Raw genomic sequence first — 20551 nt, forward strand, 5'->3', positions numbered from 1 at the left:
ACAAGTTGAAAGTCTCCTCACATTTCCCCATTGTTTACACCAGCAGAGAGAGCGATTGGGACCGAGAAAACGACGATTACCCCATTAATTTGAGCGAGGATGAAAGATTCGTGGATGAGGAAAGTGAGAGTGAATAATGAGTGCAGTGCAGGACGCATCTTTTTTCGCTCTGACCGTAACTTAGGTACAAGGGCTCATTAGATTCCACACTCTCTCCTTTTTCTATTGTGGATCACGGATTTGTATTTTAAACCACCTCGGATACTATATCCTCTTGAAAATGAGAGTCGAGAACGCAAAATGGACATTCACAGTGACTTTTATCTCCACGACAATACATCGGTGAAGCACTTTAGCTACGGAGCTAACGTGATAGCATCGGGCTAAACTGCAGATAGAAACAAAAGAAATAAGCCCCTGACTGGAAGGATAGACAGAAAATCAACAATACTATTAAACCATGGACCTGTAACTACACGGTTAATGCTTTCCAGCCTGGCGAAGCTTAACAAGGCTGTTGCTAACGACGCCATTGAATCTAACTTAGCTACGGACCTCGACAGAGCTATGCTAAAAACATTAGCTCTCCACCTACGCCAACCCTCATCTGCTCATCAACACCGAAGCTCACCTGCGTTTCAGCGATCGACGGAGCGACGAAGGACTTCACCCGATCATCGATGCGGTCGGCGGCTAGCGTCGGATAGCGCGTCTGCTATCCAAGTCAAAGTCCTCCTGGTTGTGTTGCTGTAGCCAGACGCTAATACACCGATCGCATCTACAGCTTTCTTCTTTGCAGTCTTCATTGTTCATTAAACAAATTGCAAAAGATTCACCAACACAGATGTCCAGAATACTGTGGAATTTTGCGATGAAAACTGAGCTTTTTGTATTGGATACAATGGCGTCCCAATACTTCCGTTTCAACCATCGACGTCACGCGCATACGTCATCATACCTAGACGTTTTCAACCGGAAGTTTCGCAGGAAATTTAAAATTGCACTTTATAAGTTAACCCGGCCGTATTGGCATGTGTTGCAATGTTAAGATTTCATCATTGATGTATAAACTATCAGACTGTGTGGTCGGTAGTAGTGGGTTTCAGTAGGCCTTTAATGTCTTTTGCTACAATTACCTCCCATTTGTGACTTGAAGGCTTCCAGCTGTGAGGTGAGAGTGGAAACTTCTTTTTCCCGTTTCAGCAACTTCTCCATGGTTTCTGAAAACAGTTACACTGATTGAACATGGCTAGTGGAGATCCTTCGGAGTAGGGCTGCAGCTGTCGATTATTTCAGTAATCGAGTAATTATCGACACTTTCTCGCTTCAATGAGTCTTTAAGTTAAATAGCTGATATGAAAAAGGATTTTTCTGACGACTTACAGTATATTATTTATTCTAATAAATGCACATAACATTGGGCTGGACAATTTATAACATTTTGATTTCGGATTCTCTTGATCATGAAAATACAATAATCGAAATAAAACTATTAATTGCATGCATATTCGGTGAAACGGGTGAGTGAGCATATGACAACGTCTACTAGAAAATTGGGATCTCACCATGGTTACTACTTTTTTTTTTGACACAGTGGTAATTAATGATCACTAATCTCAACAAAAAAAGTAAGGCATATCATTTCCGCGTTGAAGGAACTGCAGACGGAGTCACATAATTGGCTAGTCGAACAGAATCCGCTGTTAAACTCAAAATAATATCAGGGAAATTGACATAAATGTGAGTGAGATGCTGTCATCGCTTAAAAGAGCAACTAAACTACAAAGCTAAAGCTAGCAAGAACAATCCATACACCCACCACACATCTCATCTGCTTGTGTTGTTGTGAACGACATCATCGATGTAACATTTATGTACAAACGGGAGTATTTTTTTTTTTACAGCCTCAAGTCCTTTCTTACTCCTCAAGCAGAGAACAACAGCAAAGCACACTTCCCCTCCTTCACAATAATAGCCCCGTGCGCCACATCAAGTCTGACTGCGCTAACAGAATAAAGGTTTCAAAAAAGTACCTTACCAAAGCATGATGTACTCAAAGCACTTACAGATACACAAAATGTACAGATTCTGGACAGGGAGGACGGATGGTACGAAAGAGGACTGAGGGAAGCCATCTATATTGAGGTTGAAAACCTATCCCTGAACAAAGGAGGTGGTCTGCGACACCACCTGTCTCCCACATACAACATTGTCCTTTCAACCATTCCTAAAAGATCCTGCAATTTAGCCTCCAACAAATAACAGTAGTTAGAAACATTCTGGTCACAGAAGGTGGCCAGAATGCCATTTGTGCTATTTGTTTACAACTGAATGGAATGCTAACGTGGGGGATTCCGACCATTTTGGACTGGTAGTAGTCGATCCACAGCGATCATTCTGTCACACAATACCTCAATGACCTGCTCCATGTCGCCACGCCCTCACGTTCCCTAGGATCTTCTTCATCTATTCATCTCACAGTCCCCTTATTTAAACTGTCCACCGTAGGTGCCTGAGCTTTCAGCCGCTCTGCCCCTCATCTTTGGAACTCATTACCACCAGACCTTTGTAACTTAAGACTCAATATCCCTCTTCAAATCAAGACTCAAAACACCTATTCCTGACTGCTTATTCATTGTAAATATTATCGATCTTTGTTGTTGTTTTTGTTGTTTTTATCCAATTGGTTTTATTGTTTTGATTTTGTACGGTGTCCTTGAGTGCCCCGAAAGGCGCCTTATAAGTAAAATGTATTATTATTATTATTATTAATGCTAACGAGGGGAAATTACACTACAATGACTGTTGTTGGCATCAAAACAGTTGTTTTTCTCACTACGATAGGGAGAAACCATCCTTGCCCAGGCACACCCTCCTGGTTTTTGGAGTATAAATATTTGGGGTTTTGGCACCAGTCGCCATCCTAAATCTGACCAATCTAAGTCCAAGACTAGATCTGAGTTTATGAGGATTAACTGATGAAGCCTACTCTGACGAGAGGCGAAACGTCTTCTAAGACAAACCAAACAGTCCGGTTGCGATCGATTGAATGCCCTGAGGTCATTGATACATTTACACAATTACTATGCTTTGACCTAAAATATTGGTCAAAATTGTCCAAAGATGTGTTACACCAATAAATGTGAGGATTTAAGTATTTAATTAAGAAACCCATCCATCCATTCATTTTATACAATCTTATTTGACTCAAAAAGCACACACTGGACAGTGGTAAAATAAGCGTAAAAGGTAAAACACGGAATTAAAAACAATTAAAACGGAAAAACTTAATGTTGTTGTTTTTTTATATTTCTATTATTGTTTTACTTGTTGTGGTTTATTCGTTATTTATTTCACATGTTTTCAACTATATTCAAAGTTGAGTTTTGGTAGTACAATAAATACTAATCGTGATCAATCAATCAATCTAAATAATGGTGATTATTATTTTTGCCATAATTGTCCAGCCCTAACATAACGTTGATATTGCACATTTACCACGGGACCATCGCTATATATTTGCAATGGTGGTACTAGTAATATCCCTGTTAGTAAAAGTGTGCAAGTCCCTTTGTGTGTCGCACTTTGCTTGAGCTGTCCATGAAAACTCCAACCAGGGTGCCACAAGTCTTTAGCATAAGCATTTTTTATTTACTGCTTGTTTCCATCATATTACATCAAAATGTGACTTGTGTATGGCTACTTGAAATGTATTATTATATATACCAAATGGTATCATATTATTATAATGGGATGTGCATTTGAATAATAAGAGGGTTAGCTATATGTCCCGTTTGGCGTCTTGTGCATTTAAGTGGAAAAGGATCAAATCGGTACTTGATCGTTAACTACCACAAAGAATATCCGGATATAATATCAGTGTTGTTTTCCATACATACACTTTTTTCCGTCAAATAGATTTGGTGCTACATGTTGGCCGCACATAAACGGGTCTGCCAGAGAATAAGAAGATGCAGCAGGAGGGATCATTAGTGTTGCCAACCTAGTGACTTTGTTGCTATATTTAGCGAGTAATCAGAGACCTCTCGATCGACTTGCGACATATCCAGTGCAGATGTCTTTAGCAAGGGGTCCACGGAGGTACTGCAGGGGGGTCGAGAAATCTTATGTTGATTTAGACTTTTTCTGAAATATTTTTTGTATTCCCACCACAATTTTTCGACAAAATGCATTTAAAAACATTACTTTATAAATGGTAGCGGCATGGCCACCATACTCAATTATTGTATCCATGTTAGCATTAGCTAGCAATTAGCACTCTAGTTGCTTGCCGGCGATTAGCGGTGCTAGTTTTCAGTCAGCAATTAGCGCACAAGTTGCCAGCTTGCTACTAGCGGTGCTATACAGTATTATTTGAATATATATATTTAGCAGTGACGTGCGGTCACTGGAGGCAGGTGAGGCGGGGCCTCACCTGCCATCACGGAAAGAAAAAAAAAGTAAAAAGAAAAAAAATTGATTAAATTGTTATATGTATTCAGTGATTATACTATAAAGTTATTTTCCATTTAACTTCACCAGTTTTAGATTATTTTTTATTCAAAATCAGTTTTAGATTATTTTTATTCAAAATCGCTGAATTTTCCCATTTGCCGTTCAAATACTGAGAAGAGACGGTGCGGTGATCAGCACCCAGTTGAGGCATGTCACTCAATTGTGCCTCACCATGGATTGCGCAATGACTCGGCTAACTGCTGGCCTGCTGTGCAGTGAGACCGTATTGCTATATGAATTATATTATACATTTCCATAGTTTAGTTAGCTGAGGTGTATAATGTGCAGTGTATTTTGTCAACAACTGTATGTGTGTAACGTATTTATTGTGTTGAGCAATCATAAAACTGGTGCGAAGACGCACTGGCTGAGGCTCGCAGTAATCCCGCCTCCTGGTGCCGGTTAATGCACCCCCCGACGGGAGCGCCACACCAACCAAAGCCACACCCAAACCTTCCACGTGCAAGACCGAATCCACCCCAAAAAACTTAACAAGAAGCCAAAAAGTGCAAAAACAACAATGCTCGCGCCGGAGGAGCCGAGAACGACTGCAGGGACACAACATTAGGTACACCTGCAGACTGCAGCACGGATTTCATATTTCATTCATTCACAACTCCTCCAACACGAACACCACTGTTCCCGCACTTATAAGTAAAGGTAAGACCATAATAACCTTTTTTTTATTAAATGTGCTTTTTTGTGTGCTACAGTTTGTATGTGTAAAGTTAAAGTTAAGTTAAAGTACCAATGATTGTCACACACACACTAGGTGTGGTGAAATTTGTCCTCTGCATTTGACCCATCCCCTTGATCACCCCCTGGGAGGTGAGGTGAGCAGTGGGCAGCAGCGGCGCCCCGCCCGGGAATCATTTTTGGTGATTTAACCCCCAATTCCAACCCTTGATGCTGAGTGCCAAGCAGGGAAGAATGCTGGTATGAGCTTTTAAACATAACCCGTTAACTGCTGCCAATCAAATGGTGAATAAGATACTCTTTAGGGTTCATATGTTTGTAAATCTGACTGTGATGAAGTCAGTGCCTCACCAGTCATGAACCTCACCGCACGTCACTGATATTTAGTATTACACAATAACAAGGTAAAACACAATTTCATACAGGTCGGGGGTCTCCCATCAGTTTGGGGGTCCCCGGCCTGGAAAATGTTGAAAACCCCTGATCTAGTGGAGACTCTTTTCAACAAGCACCGGGAGCTCCTAAACATCTAAAAGCTTTGCCTTGCAACATCCAAAATGTTGCGAGACATGTATGTCGTCGTTTTGATTTTCATGTTTTTTACTGACTTTTTGCTAATGCGTCATGGCCAATTATGCAAATTTGACAAATGCTTTGAGAAAATCGTTAAAATCGTGTTCATTTACCTTCCATATTCTGCCTCAGCTTCATCTTCTCATCGGAAAGGTCGTTAGGTTGGATCATCTAGGAGAAGAGTCACCATATAAGTTAATGGGGTGACTCGGAGGTTGTACTTATCGCTTACATTTGCATCGTGGGATGAGTAGCGGTCAGCTTGGACGGCCTGCAGCTGGTTGGCCGTCACCCTCAGGTTCTCCTCCAGTTTCCGGATCTCCTCCTGGCTCTCGCTCTGGGCGTTCCTCAAGGCCTGGTAGTCCGACATCTTCTTTTCGGACAGCTCCAGTCTCTCTCTCAGCTCCTGTGTGCTTCTGTCCTGCTCCCTCTGAAGAGTCTCCATCTCTGTCAGCCTCTTCTGCGCCCTCTGTAGCTTTTCTACGGCTTCCTTGCCGCCCTCCTTGGGGTCCACGTCCGTCCTGGAGCTGGGGATGCTCTCAGCCAGCTGACCTTTAGCCTCTTGAAGCCGAGCGCAGAGGTCCTCGCGTTCTTTAGTCAGGATGGCGCCTTCTATCTTGTACTTGGCCTTGAGGTTCTCCACCTCCAGCTGGTGCTCCAACTTCAGGCCCTCAAGACTGGCCCTCAGTTCTAGGACGCCCTGTTCTTGGCCGGGTGGCGTTGCGTGGTCACTAGCGAAGGAGGCTTTCAGCTCCTCCAGAGATTGCTGATGGTCGCTCACTAACGAGTCAAACTTAGCCTGCACAGGGATGAGAAATCAAATCAACTTTATTTATAAAGCACATTTAAAATGTACCATAGGGGTAGCCAAAGTGCTGTACAATGGGCAGGTTCAAAGATAATACGAGAACCGAGCAAACACAACACAACACAAACAGAGCACGATAAAAAATAAATAAATAAAATAAATAGAACATAAAAACAGGTTCACAGCAGGTGTATTATGGATCATTTGGTAAATCATTTAGAGTCGACATGTCCCTAAAAATAGATTTTTTTCCCCACGTCAATCTGCAAGGGGGGTACAAAGTTGACTCAGATATTTTCCACATTCAGAGTTAGAATCAGAGCCGTAATAGAGTGCCTGTGTGAAAGGGTCTATATGATACAATGTCTGCACCAGGAAGTGCATTTTGAACATCTGACAAGCACTTCTCTCACTGTTATGCGGATAGCAGTGCCATCCAACAATACATTTCTAAAATTGGATCGATCACTTTCAAATTTTTAATCACCATAAAATACTTGCTTGAATAATTTAGATCAGTGTTTCTAAACCATAGGGCCCCCATAGGGTCACCAAAAAATATGTGTTTCTCTGCTGCGTATATAGTAGTAGTATAGGCAGTGTTGGGTTAGTTACTGAAAAACAGTAACTAGTTATAGTTACTAGTTACTTCATTTCAAAAGTAACTCAGTTACTAACTCAGTTACTTACACCAAAAAGTAATGCGTTACTGTGAAAAGTAACTATTTAGTTACTTCTTTTTTTCTTCTTTTTTTTTTTAAAGCTCCAATTAATGCCCTTTTAGCCTTTATTTCAGTACTGTTATTGCACTGGAGAATAATACAATCTGTTGATCAACTTGACATACATTTGTATCACTGAACTCTGCTAAGCAATGTGGTCGACATACAACACACAAAGACAAAGATATGTTACAAAGGCCAATTTGTTTCTGGCCAGAACACATTGACAAAACTATTTTAAATAGCTGCAACATAACATACATAAGTAACAAACAGCATAGCTGTAAAGCAAGAAAGGCACACACTACATACACAAAGCCTAACCAGGCATTTTTTCCTCAAGAAATTCTGACACAAAATCATGTCTGAAGCCCAGAACACTCTACACATTTCCCCAGTTTTAGTTTAGAGATAAGGAAAGATTGGCCTGGCCCACTCGCATCCCTCTTTATGATTGACAGAGTGTGTGTACCTTCAGTTCTGAAAGATGAGCAGAGGCAGAGTTAATCCTTACGTGGTGAAGTGTCATTGGAGTCTCTGTCTCTCTTTACTAGCTTCGTCGAAGCATGTTGCTATGTAGCTTGTTTCAGCAAATTTGAATTGCTGTTTTGGGCAGTAGATGGGATCTTTGATCCAAAGCACAATTTACATTTAACTAAATTGTTATTTTCTTTGTGCTCGACAAAAGAAAAGTAGTGAAAATATCTCCATGTTAACAAACTCGACTTCTGGCTCCGCCATGATCAGACACGCCCCCCTCTCCTCCCTCCCCACACTCACACACAGAGCGCATGTCTCTCTCTCTCTTCTCCGGCTTGTGACACAAGAAGAATCAGAACAATGACACAGCAGCCCTCCGATAAAACACACTTTATACTACAAAAAAAGTAACGTAAAATAACGCAGTAACGCATCATGTAGTAACGGTAACTGAATTACTGAATATAAAAAAATAACGCGTTAGATTACTAGTTACCGCCGAATCTAACGGCGTTACAGTAACGCGTTACTTTGTAACGCGTTAGTCCCAACACTGAGTATAGGACGCAGCGGTACTCAGTTGTAATACACTTTTCCACCACTTGTGGCAGTAATGACAGTATCAAACAAACAGAAGAAGTCTGGAGCTTAAGAGTACAAATTATGAATAAAGTTGTATTTTCATTTGGTATCAGTTTGTGTATTTGGGATCTGCATAAGTCCCGTCTTGCCCTCTTAAGGGATGTAATGACGTACTACTGTCAAATTTTTTAAAATTGATTTTCGAATTAATTGCAATTTATTCGTACCGATTCTTAATCGATTTAAAAAAAAAAATATATATATATATATATATATATATAAAAAAAAAAGTTTTTAATTTGTCCTGTCCAGCAGTTTAGGAAAATTATATTGCTGATGTAGATCAGGGGTCACTAACCTTTTTGAAACCAAGAGCTACTTCTTGGGTAATGATTAATGCGAAGGGCTACCAGTTTGATACACACTTAAATAAATTGCCAGAAATAGCCAATTTGCTCAATTTACCTTAAACTCTATGTTATTATTAATAATTAATGATATTTATCTTTGTGGAAACACTGATCATCTTACTGATTTCTCACAATAAATATATATAGAAACAGATAAATATCAATATGCAACACTTTATTTTTATATTTTCTCTAAGTGCACATTTTTCAAATTGAACATTTTCAAATGATCACTTCTAAGACAGTCTTGTGAAATCACAATATCCCATTTTAACTAGCTCGCCACTAACATTTTTTAACAAATCATGAATTACTTTGCACCATGTTTGTACAAATAATAACTCATGTAAAATACAAAAGTCAACTCTCAAATTTTTAAATAAATCATGTCACACTTTGAACTGGACACCAAATCTGTTATCTGTCTCTTTGTCAGTTAGTGAAGACCAAGTCTTTAAAATATTTTCTTGGATTTTCAAATTCTATTTGAGTTTTGTCTCTCTTAGAATTAAAAATTAGACCAGCTTGCTAGTAAATAAATACAATTTAAAAAATAGAGGCAGCTCACTGATAAGTGCTGCTATTTGAGCTATTTTTAGAACAGGCCAGCGGGCTACTCATCTGGTCCTTACGGGCACCGCGTTGGTGACCCCTGATGTAGATGATCACATCTGCTGTACAGATTACTTTAGAAGTGTTGGATACTTCTTTTGCCTTATTTGACTTTATTAAATGTTTGGGTTGTTTTTTAAACCAAATCAGTTTTCTTATCAGTAATATAGAAATGTATTAGAGCTGTTTATCTATTTTATGTAGATATGTAGTTAATCATAGTATTGGCACCCAATGCTATTAAAAAAAAAATTGAATTGAGAATCGATTCAGAATTTAATGGTTACCCCCAAGAATCGAATTGAATCGTGTGGTGCTCAAAGATTCACAGCCCTAATAACTGCGTACATAACACAAGTACGCACATTAGCTGTGAGTGTTTTTAGCTAATGATATCAATTTAAACAGTTTATGTTAGCAGTCATTGAATGCATATTCTGTCATAACAAGAACATGACTGGAAATTGTTCATTGCTTCTCTTAGACTGCTTTTGGATGCGTTCACGCGTTCACGCGCTCTCTGCGCGTACGTTTTGACAAGACAGGGTGAGTGACAGCCATACACTACCAGTCATTTTTTTTGGGCCGGCAAAAATGTATATAGCATAAACTCAGTTATTGCGAGAAATATAAACAGTTTTAAAACAAATGGGTTCTGTTAAACCAGGGGTGTCCAAACTTATTCCACTGAGGGCCACATTTTTTTCGTTTACATTAATAAGTAATATGCAATTTCACAATTAAATTATGGCAACTAAGCTGCAAGTTTCTATAAAAAAAATTTTTTTTTTTAATTCTACAGTGTACAAAAAAATACAATTCAAATGCATCTGCAATTATGTAACAATATCATTAAGTGAACTCTTGTACATTTATATTATTCACTGTTACATAACTGCAATGTGGCCCTTATTGAAAAACAAGTTTAGTGTAATTAGGGCCTGCACACCCTGGGCGGTTAATAGTTAAAATATATTGTTTAAATCCTGAATCCCACTATAAAGAACGGTGCAAACACAAAAACTACAGTGAAACAAACACACATTGGCCACCACAAGGAGCAACTTCCTGTAAGCAAGCGGAGGTGTCTCTGACCATCTGGGGAATTCAACATGGTGAAAATAGACAACTTTTACATTCAATTTGACTTGTGTAATCACTTAAGGCCTATCATGGCTCTGGGTCACCATAGCTGGCACATTTAGTCTCCAGGTTCAGAAGTAAATACTTTGTGCCTGAGTTTGAGACCCCTGTCTTAGAGGGGAAAAAAACGTTTTAAAAATAGTCATGATAAGTATGGATTCAAACTGAGACTTTCCACAAAGAGTAAGATTATGTAGCTAGGAATAGTGATAAAGACTAGGGCTAAGCAATGTGGACGAAAAAGTAGGGGCGATATAGCTCGGTTGGTAGAGTGACCGTGCCAGCAACTTGAGGGTTGCAGGTTCGATCCCCGCTTCCACCATCCTAGTCACTGTCGTTGTGTCCTTGGGCAAGACACTTTACCCACCTGCTCCCAGTGCCACCCACACTGGATTGAAAATGTAAATTAGATATTGGGTTTCACAATGTAAAGCGCTTTGAGTCACTTGAGAAAAGCGCTATATAAATATAAATCACTTCACTTCACTATATCTCGATATATTTTTACTTAAACTCGATATTCGATATATATCTCGATATATTTACCGGTGAAAGTATACATATAAAGATATTCATTTTTGAGCGAGATTCACTGAAATTGAAGTGAATGATAACTGTACTGTAAACAGTCAGTGGCACTTTTATTAACCCAGTTAGTCAAGACGGGTATTATCAGCACAGAAAATAAACTGTTTAAGTAGCACAGAATTACATAACATAAATAAAATAGAAAAATATTCTTTCTGCGTAAAATAAATAACATAGCTGTGCGAATAATAGAAAATGTATCAAACTCACATAAAAAAATTAATTTGCATGCAGGCACTTTTTAATTCCCAGTTGACGATGTAATTGACTGCCACACACATACGGTTCTGTGGTCAGAACCGTATGTTCTGACCACAGAACATACGGTTCTGTGGTCAGTGCTAAGTAAGTGACTTTACTTAATTGTGCGGCTATGATCTTCCTCACTTCGGCAGACATTTTTGGCAGCATCTCTCGTGCGATTGGCAATTCGAGAACAGTTTTGATTCGGGCTTACATGGTAAACACCTCAAATTAATGTTTTATCCAGACGCATACATTTGTCCAAATGTGTCCAAGTAGATGCATTGTGGGTTTCCTGGACGTGGTCTACATCGCTAAAAGAAAAATCTAAGGAAGAGAATCCCTCTGCCATCTTCCACTAATTTTTTAAATATATAAATCGCCCGCTTGAATATTCCCTCTTCTCTTCTCCGACTCTCTCGTCGTCATTTGGGATGCCGGTTGTGATTTCCCTTCCTGGTTCCATGACCCCGCCCTATCTTGCCACTGATTGGCTTGTCCCTAATGTTTTGCTCTAATCTCAACCAATCGTGACTCATCATAGTAAACAACCAACCAATCATGGATGTTTTTATACGTGCAAGCACGTCTTGGAAGGAGGAAGGGTAGGGGTTTAGTAGTGAGTGGTATGTGGGGGAGAACAAGGGACACAACAAATAAGCGGTGTTTGGTCATTTTAACGTGAAATAAATTATATCGATATTTTCTTAATTCGTATCTTGTTTAAAAATATATTGACATATCTTACAAACTTGATATATCGCCCAGCCCTAGTAAAGACTCCTCTCACCCGGGAAACCCATCCATCCATCCATTTCCTACCGCCTATTCCCTTTTGGGGTCGCGGGGGGCGCTGGAGCCTATCTCAGCTACAATCGGGCGGAAGGCGGGGTACACCCTGGACAAGTCGCCACCTCATCGCAGGGCCAACACAGATAGACAGACAACATTCACACTCACATTCACACACTAGGGCCAATTTAGTGTTGCCAATCAACCTATCCCCAGGTGCATGTCTTTGGAAGTGGGAGGAAGCCGGAGTACCCGGAGGGAACCCACGCAGTCACGGGGAGAACATGCAAACTCCACACAGAAAGATCCCGAGCCCGGGATTGAACCCAAAACTACTCAGGACCTTTGTATTGTGAGGCAGATGCACTAACCCCTCTTCCACCGTGCGGGAAACCACTGGTTCCAAATGTTGCCCTCTTAGCTCCTGGTGGCGTTGCACCATTCATTTAGTTCAGTGGTGCCCAACCACCGGTCCGGGGACCGGTACAGGTCCGTGACGCATTTGCTACCGGGCCGCAGAGAAACATGAAATTATTTGGTAACACTTTAGTATGGGGAACATATTCTTTGTAACAAAGACTTAATTAAGAGTTATTTGGACACTAGGGGGACATATTTTAAGTAACAAAGACTTAATTTAGAGTTATTTGGTTAGGGGTAGGGTTAGGCTTAGAGGATAGTGTTAGGTTTAAAGTAAGGGTTAGGGTTACTGGTTGTATAATAAAGCCATGCAGAATAAGGCATTAATAAGTACTTAATAATGACTAATAAAGAGCCAATATGTTACAAATTTGCATGTTAATAAGCAACTAATTAATGGTGAACATGTTCCCCATACTAAAGTGTTACCAATCATTTATAAACGACTGCATTTTCTTCGACTTAACTTTTGCCTGTCCCACTGGACACACCAATAATCTTGTTTATAGATGTACAATAAAACTCCTCTTGAGAAGTTGCCATTTGTTATAACTTTGTGCACATTAATGAACACAGAAAATATAAATGTGACAGATTGTAGCCAAAGGCTGATTTACATCTGCATCTCATTGCAAAGAAACAAGTCCACAGGACTCCCACTAATTCAGCGTTATAGTGAGTAGTACTTTTTATTTTTACTGTATTAATCTGGCACAAGTGGAAAGCCGGTCCATGAAACTAATGCCTTTATTGAACTGGTCCATGGTGCAAAAAAGATTGGGGATCACTGATTTAGTTGACACAATGGCAATAAAAGTATTTCTACTTTACCTTCCAGGTGTCCATCATGTCCATGTTTTCCTTGGTGGCCTGTTGGACCTTTAGCCTGAGCTCGCCAATCTCCCGGTTCCGTTTGTCCACCACCGCCTTCAGCTTCTCCATCTCCTGCTGGCTGGCCGCTAGCGCCGCCTCCCCATCCTTAAGCTCGCCGTTCTCTCCGTCCAGCGGGAGGAGAGTAACGCCCGCTTCTTGCTGGGGTCGCGGCTGGACCCGCAGGCTCTTGACCTCGGCTCTGGTGCGGCTCAGCTCCTGCTCCAGCTGCACGATGCGACTCTGCTCCTCCACCGTGGTTTGCTGACGAGACAGGAACGTCGTCCGAGGTTAGGGCACAAACACTCGAAAGAGATACTGCATGAGAGATATTCAATCGCATTCCAGTAAGCGTGAAGTGGAAGGCGAGAGGCAAGCGCAGCCAAACTCGGATCATCTGGAAGCAGCCGGGCCATTATTTTACGAAGAAAGAAAGCCTCTACGCTGCAAACAAGAAGGAGGACCACCAAGTGACTACTTGATTTGTACGGGAGACGCTTAAGGAAGAAGGAGGTTTGTGTGTGCATCAGAGTTCCGTTAAAAGTCGTGAATCAAGACAGCTAAGCAAGCCCAAACAAGATTAATATCGATTTGTTTTGGAGGGGGTCACCTTGTTTCTCTTACCCAACCTTAAGGATGCCGCATCCAACCCGCATCTTCCCTGTTGGCAGAAGCACATTTTACTGCACCTAAAAAGTCTCCTCTTTTTAATAGGACTGTCAAAGTAAACACGTCAACGCATGCGATTAATCACACAAAAAACGATCGCATTAATCATGTATGGACGCAGATTAATCACACAATTTATTTACTTCTTTACCTTCACCGCGGATGGTTACCGGATGCGGCCAGTGATCTGATCAATGCGTACGTCCGTGCAAAGATGAGTGCGGAGACTCTGACTGGTCAGTAGAAAATGTCACCTCATCAGCAACTTATTTCCAATATTATTGCAGGATTGTTCAAAACGTGCACGTTACACTAGACTGTTACCAGGTTTTAAGCGAATAAATGATGTGAATTCAAAACATTAACAAAATTGACGTTCTGACAACACAATTGCATTTGTGTCATAATATTGGGATCTTTTTTAAAGTCAATTTAAGTTACGCAAGCTAGTAATTAACAGCGATTAATCACGATTAGTCAAAATGCAAAAGTGCAATTAATTTCAAATACACAATTAATCGTTTGACAGCATTATTTTTTATATTAACCAGCAGGTTAGTTTTATATGAGGGGGGAAGCTGAGAAGTGCTGGAAAAAGCCTGTCCAACATTAATAATCCCTATAACATACTTGCCAACCCTCACAAATTTTCCGGGAGACTCCCGAAATTCAGTGCCTCTCCCGAAAAACTCCCGGGACAAATATTCTCCCGAAAATCTCCCGATTTTCAGCCGGAGCTGGAGGCCACGCCCCCTCCAGCTCCATGCGGACCTGAGTGAGGACAGCCTTTTTTCAGAAGGGAGGACAACTGGGTGACAAGAAATAAATCATCCAGACTAGAGATAAATTATATTATTATGTTTATCTTACCTACAAATAAATATATTTATTAATAATTTTAAAAAAAATAAAAAAAATTTTTTTTACTATATTTTGCTAAAAACATCAAAATTAATTGTATTTTTTCTGACTCCTTATTACATCCAGGCATTAGAATTATACATTAAAATAAACATTTTTTAATTTTAAATTATCATAATAATTCATTTAAAATGACCATATTTAATTATTAAAATAATTGCTTATTTATCAACAACTTTAGCATTTTATTCATTACATTTTGAAGCTCTCAGAAGCCAAGTTATGTTATATTCCTTAATATTTATTTATGCAAGTTTGAGGTATCAATTATCTAAACACAGTTTTGTTTGCATATTTTCAGGATGTAGAGATATATGTATATATATAAATATATATATATATATATATATATATATATATATATATATATATATATATATATATATACACACACACAGGTAAAAGCCAGTAAATTAGAATATTTTGAAAAACTTGATTTATTTCAGTAATTGCATTCAAAAGGTGTAACTTGTACATTATATTTATTCATTGCACACAGACTGATGCATTCAAATGTTTATTTCATTTAATTTTGATGATTTGAAGTGGCAACAAATGAAAATCCAAAATTCCGTGTGTCACAAAATTAGAATATTACTTAAGGCTAATACAAAAAAGGGATTTTTAGAAATGTTGGCCAACTGAAAAGTATGAAAATGAAAAATATGAGCCTGTACAATACTCAATACTTGGTTGGAGCTCCTTTTGCCTCAATTACTGCGTTAATGCGGCGTGGCATGGAGTCGATGAGTTTCTGGCACTGCTCAGGTGTTATGAGAGCCCAGGTTGCTCTGATAGTGGCCTTCAACTCTTCTGCGTTTTTGGGTCTGGCATTCTGCATCTTCCTTTTCACAATACCCCACAGATTTTCTATGGGGCTAAGGTCAGGGGAGTTGGCGGGCCAATTTAGAACAGAAATACCATGGTCCGTAAACCAGGCACGGGTAGATTTTGCGCTGTGTGCAGGCGCCTAATCCTGTTGAAACTTGAAATCTCCATCTCCATAGAGCAGGTCAGCAGCAGGAAGCATGAAGTGCTCTAAAACTTGCTGGTAGACGGCTGCGTTGACCCTGGATCTCAGGAAACAGAGTGGACCGACACCAGCAGATGACATGGCACCCCAAACCATCACTGATGGTGGAAACTTTACACTAGACTTCAGGCAACGTGGATCCTGTGCCTCTCCTGTCTTCCTCCAGACTCTGGGACCTCGATTTCCAAAGGAAATGCAAAATTTGCATGGTTGGGTGATGGTTTGGGGTGCCATGTCATCTGCTGGTGTCGGTCCACTCTGTTTCCTGAGATCCAGGGTCAACGCAGCCGTCTACCAGCAAGTTTTAGAGCACTTCATGCTTCCTGCTGCTGACCTGCTCTATGGAGATGGAGATTTCAAGTTCCAACAGGACTTGGCGCCTGCACACAGCGCAAAATCTACCCGTGCCTGGTTTACGGACCATGGTATTTCTGTTCTAAATTGGCCCGCTAACTCCCCTGACCTTAGCCCCATAGAAAATCTGTGGGGTATTGTGAAAAGGAAGATGCAGAATGCCAGACCCAAAAACGCAGAAGAGTTGAAGGCCACTATCAGAGCAACCTGGGCTCTCATAACACCTGAGCAGTGCCAGAAACTCATTGACTCCATGCCACGCCGCATTAACGCAGTAATTGAGGCAAAAGGAGCTCCAACCAAGTATTGAGTATTGTACATGCTCATATTTTTCATTTTCATACTTTTCAGTTGGCCAACATTTCTAAAAATCCCTTTTTTGTATTAGCCTTAAGTAATATTCTAATTTTGTGACACACGGAATTTTGGATTTTCATTTGTTGCCACTTCAAATCATCAAAATTAAATGAAATAAACATTTGAATGCATCAGTCTGTGTGCAATGAATAAATATAATGTACAAGTTACACCTTTTGAATGCAATTACTGAAATAAATCAAGTTTTTCAAAATATTCTAATTTACTGGCTTTTACCTGTATATATATATGAAATACTTGACTTGGTGAATTCTAGCTGTCAATATACTCCGCCCCTCTTAACCACGCCCTCAACCACGCCCTGCCCCACACCCGACCACGCCCCCACCCCCCGAAATCGGAGGTCTCAAGGTTGGCAAGTATGCCCTATAAGGAAACCTACAGTGATGTATGACCGTATGACATTCTTACAGTTAAATTGCATTTGTCTCAAAATATCAGTATCTTTTTTTAAAAAGTTAAATTAAATGATGCAACCAAGTAATTAACAGCGATTAATCATGAGTAATCAAATTCAAAAGTGTGATTAATCTGATTTTGAAAACTGTTTCAGAGCACCATTTTTTTTTTAATACTTTTTTTTTTTTTAACATGCGGGGGAAATCTAAAAGGTGCCCCGCCGGATCCAGCAGATGGCGCTGTGGTGGAAAAAGCCTTCCCAATATTAATCATCCGTATAATGAAACAAGCAGTAGAACCCTTTTAAATCGATGCCCCTTGGAATGGCTGTTGTCAACATAACCAAAAACCAAACTAACTATTGCTTGCACATTTACTTGGGGCTTTTGCCAGAGATGGGCAGTAATTAAGGATTTTTGTTTTTGTTTTCATTAGGGCGGTTAAAGGGGAACTGCACTTTTTTGGGAATTTTACCTATCGTTCACAATCATTATGAAAGACATGACGATAGATGGATTTTTTTCTAATATATTCTAAATATTAAATACACTTATTGTAAATAAAAGTCCGCTTACAGAGGAACCAATGGGAGCGCCACTATTCCGCCCATAAAATCTGATAAATATCCATTCAAAAAGCGTCAACAATACTCGTACATTTCGTGACGTGAATATTAAGCAAGTGCTAGAGATATTGTTATTATAAGCGATATAATCCGACAACTTGGAACACTTTGACAGCCATTTAGGACCTGGAACTGGCGAAAACGACACGAAAAGCGTTTGGCCCAAACCCGTTTCTTTGCGAGGATTATGATTTTTCATCTAAATTGGAAGATATGGAAAATCCTATCAGTTGGCATCCTATTGACAGCAGACCTTGTACAGCAAGTGATTTTTATTATGTATGTTGGCTCTCAAAAGTCTGCAGTGAGTAATAATCAGTGAAGGAAAAAAAAAGCAAACGTGATGCGCTTTTGAAATTAATGCGCCGTGTATGCTTAGAATGATCAAAATACTTAAATATTAAATATGCCAGTTACTACATTACATATATACTTACATCATGTATATAAAACCTTAATGGAGGTGTTTAAATGTTTTTTTAAGGGCTTTATAGGCAGAATAGGGCAGCTCCCATTGACTCCATTGTAAGCAGACTTTTGATCGAATTTATTTACTATTTAGAATGCATTTAAAAAATCCATCCGTCATCTCGTCTCTCATAATGATTGTGAACGATAGGCAAAATTCCAAAAATAAGTGTAGTTCTCCTTTAAAGTTCCTTTACCGGCACTCATTTTTTAAACGCTAACGTGCATGCGTCTTGACGGCTTTTTAACCCTCGGGTCATTCCGTAGCGTGGGAAAATGTGGCTGCTTTCACTATTTACTGAACTTGACAGTCCATTCACACAATCTACTTCATTGAGAAAATCAAAAAAACTCTTGAAACATGAATTATTGCTAGGTTATACTACACCATGAACCCTCAAAAGCTGAAAAACAATACCAATCATGCAAAGCGAGAGATGTATTATTGTTTGTTTACTGTAAAATGAAATATTTAACATCTATTATTGTAGTATGTATACTAAAATAGATATACATATTATTGTCACATTATAATGTGCAAGACTACCAGCTGCCTGAAAATAAATTCAAGAGTACAATATGAAACTGTAAGGCTGTGTGAATGTATAAAATGTTTAGGAAATGGTTTAGGATGTAAGCATGTAACATTTTTATTGGGGCCCTAATTCTAAGCTATTACAGCTTCCTGGGAGTTTCCCTTTTACAAAGCACTTACAAATCATATAAAGCTGTTGTGTGTATGGACTTTTACAATATGTCGTAAATAAAGAGATATCCAAAGAGGTATCCACTGGGAGGCACAAGTGGAAACATAGCAATCAGAAAGGGTACATTGTGAAAATACCAGGTTCAAAGCCATGACAAGTTCTCCCGACAAGAAAATACTCCATCCATCCATTTTCTACCGCTTGTCCCGTGGGGGTGCTGGAGCCTATCTCAGCTGCATTCGGGCGGAAGGCGGGGTACACCCTGGACAAGTCGCCACCTCATCGCAGGGCCAACACAGAAAGATACTATTTTTTTAAATCCACAATCGCTGTGAGACCCTACATTGATTGGAGTAACAGCCTGCTGCCAAGCATGCATTCAAAGAGGTCGGCCTTCACTTTTGTGTTTGGATTATTTTAGCGCATTAATAACATAAAATGTAGATTGTTACTGTAACTGCTTTAGTAAAATGGCATAAAAACTCAGCAGTAAGGCTGAATATTAAATTGTATTACCAGAGAAGGTTAAAACATTGTCATGCAGAGATATGAATACCATTAACTTGTACAACACGTAGTGTACAGAATATCAGAAGCATTTATTCAGGTAGAAATATCACAGATTAGCAAACATCTTTGACAATCAAACCACGATCGTAACAATCTACCGTATTTTTCGGACTATAAGTGGCAGTTTTTTTCATAGTTTGGCCGGGGGTGCGACTTATACTCAGAAGCGACTTATGTGTGAAATTATTAACACATTACCGTAAAATATCAAATAATATTATTTAGCTCATTCACGTAAGAGACTAGACGAATAACATTTCATGGGATTTAGCGATTAGGAGTGACAGATTGTTTGGTAAACGTATAGCATGTTCTATATGTTATAGTTATTTGAATGACTCTTACCATAATATGTTACGTTAACATACCAGGCACGTTCTCAGTTGGTTATTTATGCCTCATATAACGTACACTTATTCAGCCTGTTGTTCACTATTCTTTATTTATTTTAATTTGCCTTTCAAATGTCTATTCTTGGTGTTGGGTTTTATCAAATAAATTTCCCCCAAAAATGCGACTTATATATGTTTTTTTTCCTTCTTTATTATGCATTTTCGGCCGGTGCGACTTATACTGCGGAGCGACGTATACTCCGAAAAATACGGTACTATTTGTGTTAATAATGCGTGAAACTGATATCCAAACATAGTGTCGCGCCTCCCCTGAATACAAGTGCTCCTACAGCAGGAATACAAATGCTGTATTCCTACAAAATACAAAGTCTGGCAATACACAAACGAAGCTCGGGTCATTTTTTATTGTCTATGAAAGTGTGTTTATGCCCTTTCTTGTGTTTAGCTGTTTAAAAAAGCATAATGTTTCCAAAAAAACATTTAATTAAAGCAAACTAATTGTCCAGTCGTGGTAATACAAACTTGAACACTATCTGTCTAGGGTACACTTACTAATGATGAAAAATGATATCTGCGATTGATCGCAATTAATTTTGAGTTAACTGCGATTAAATATTTTA

At 39.4% G+C, this 20551-nt stretch overlaps 1 protein-coding gene across 5 annotated transcripts in view; it reads right to left on the minus strand.

Annotated features, from left to right (window-relative positions):
- clip2 (CAP-GLY domain containing linker protein 2) overlaps positions 1-20551 on the minus strand; it is a 309205-nt gene that overhangs the window by 9398 nt on the left and 279256 nt on the right. For 4 of the 5 annotated variants that reach the window (XM_072913773.1, XM_061962720.2, XM_061962725.2 and 1 more), the window contains exons 9-13: positions 14065-14115; positions 13416-13718; positions 6017-6583; positions 5898-5955; positions 1137-1220 (exon numbers count right to left, since the gene is read on the minus strand). In XM_072913773.1, the coding sequence (XP_072769874.1) occupies positions 1137-1220; positions 5898-5955; positions 6017-6583; positions 13416-13718; positions 14065-14115 (1063 nt within the window). The remainder of the gene's footprint in view (positions 1-1136; positions 1221-5897; positions 5956-6016; positions 6584-13415; positions 13719-14064; positions 14116-20551) is intronic. The other variant, XM_061962721.2, reaches the window with a different exon arrangement.

The sequence above is a fragment of the Nerophis lumbriciformis genome, linkage group LG09 (genome assembly GCF_033978685.3).
Source record: "Nerophis lumbriciformis linkage group LG09, RoL_Nlum_v2.1, whole genome shotgun sequence".
NCBI classification, from domain to species: Eukaryota; Metazoa; Chordata; class Actinopteri; order Syngnathiformes; family Syngnathidae; genus Nerophis; species Nerophis lumbriciformis.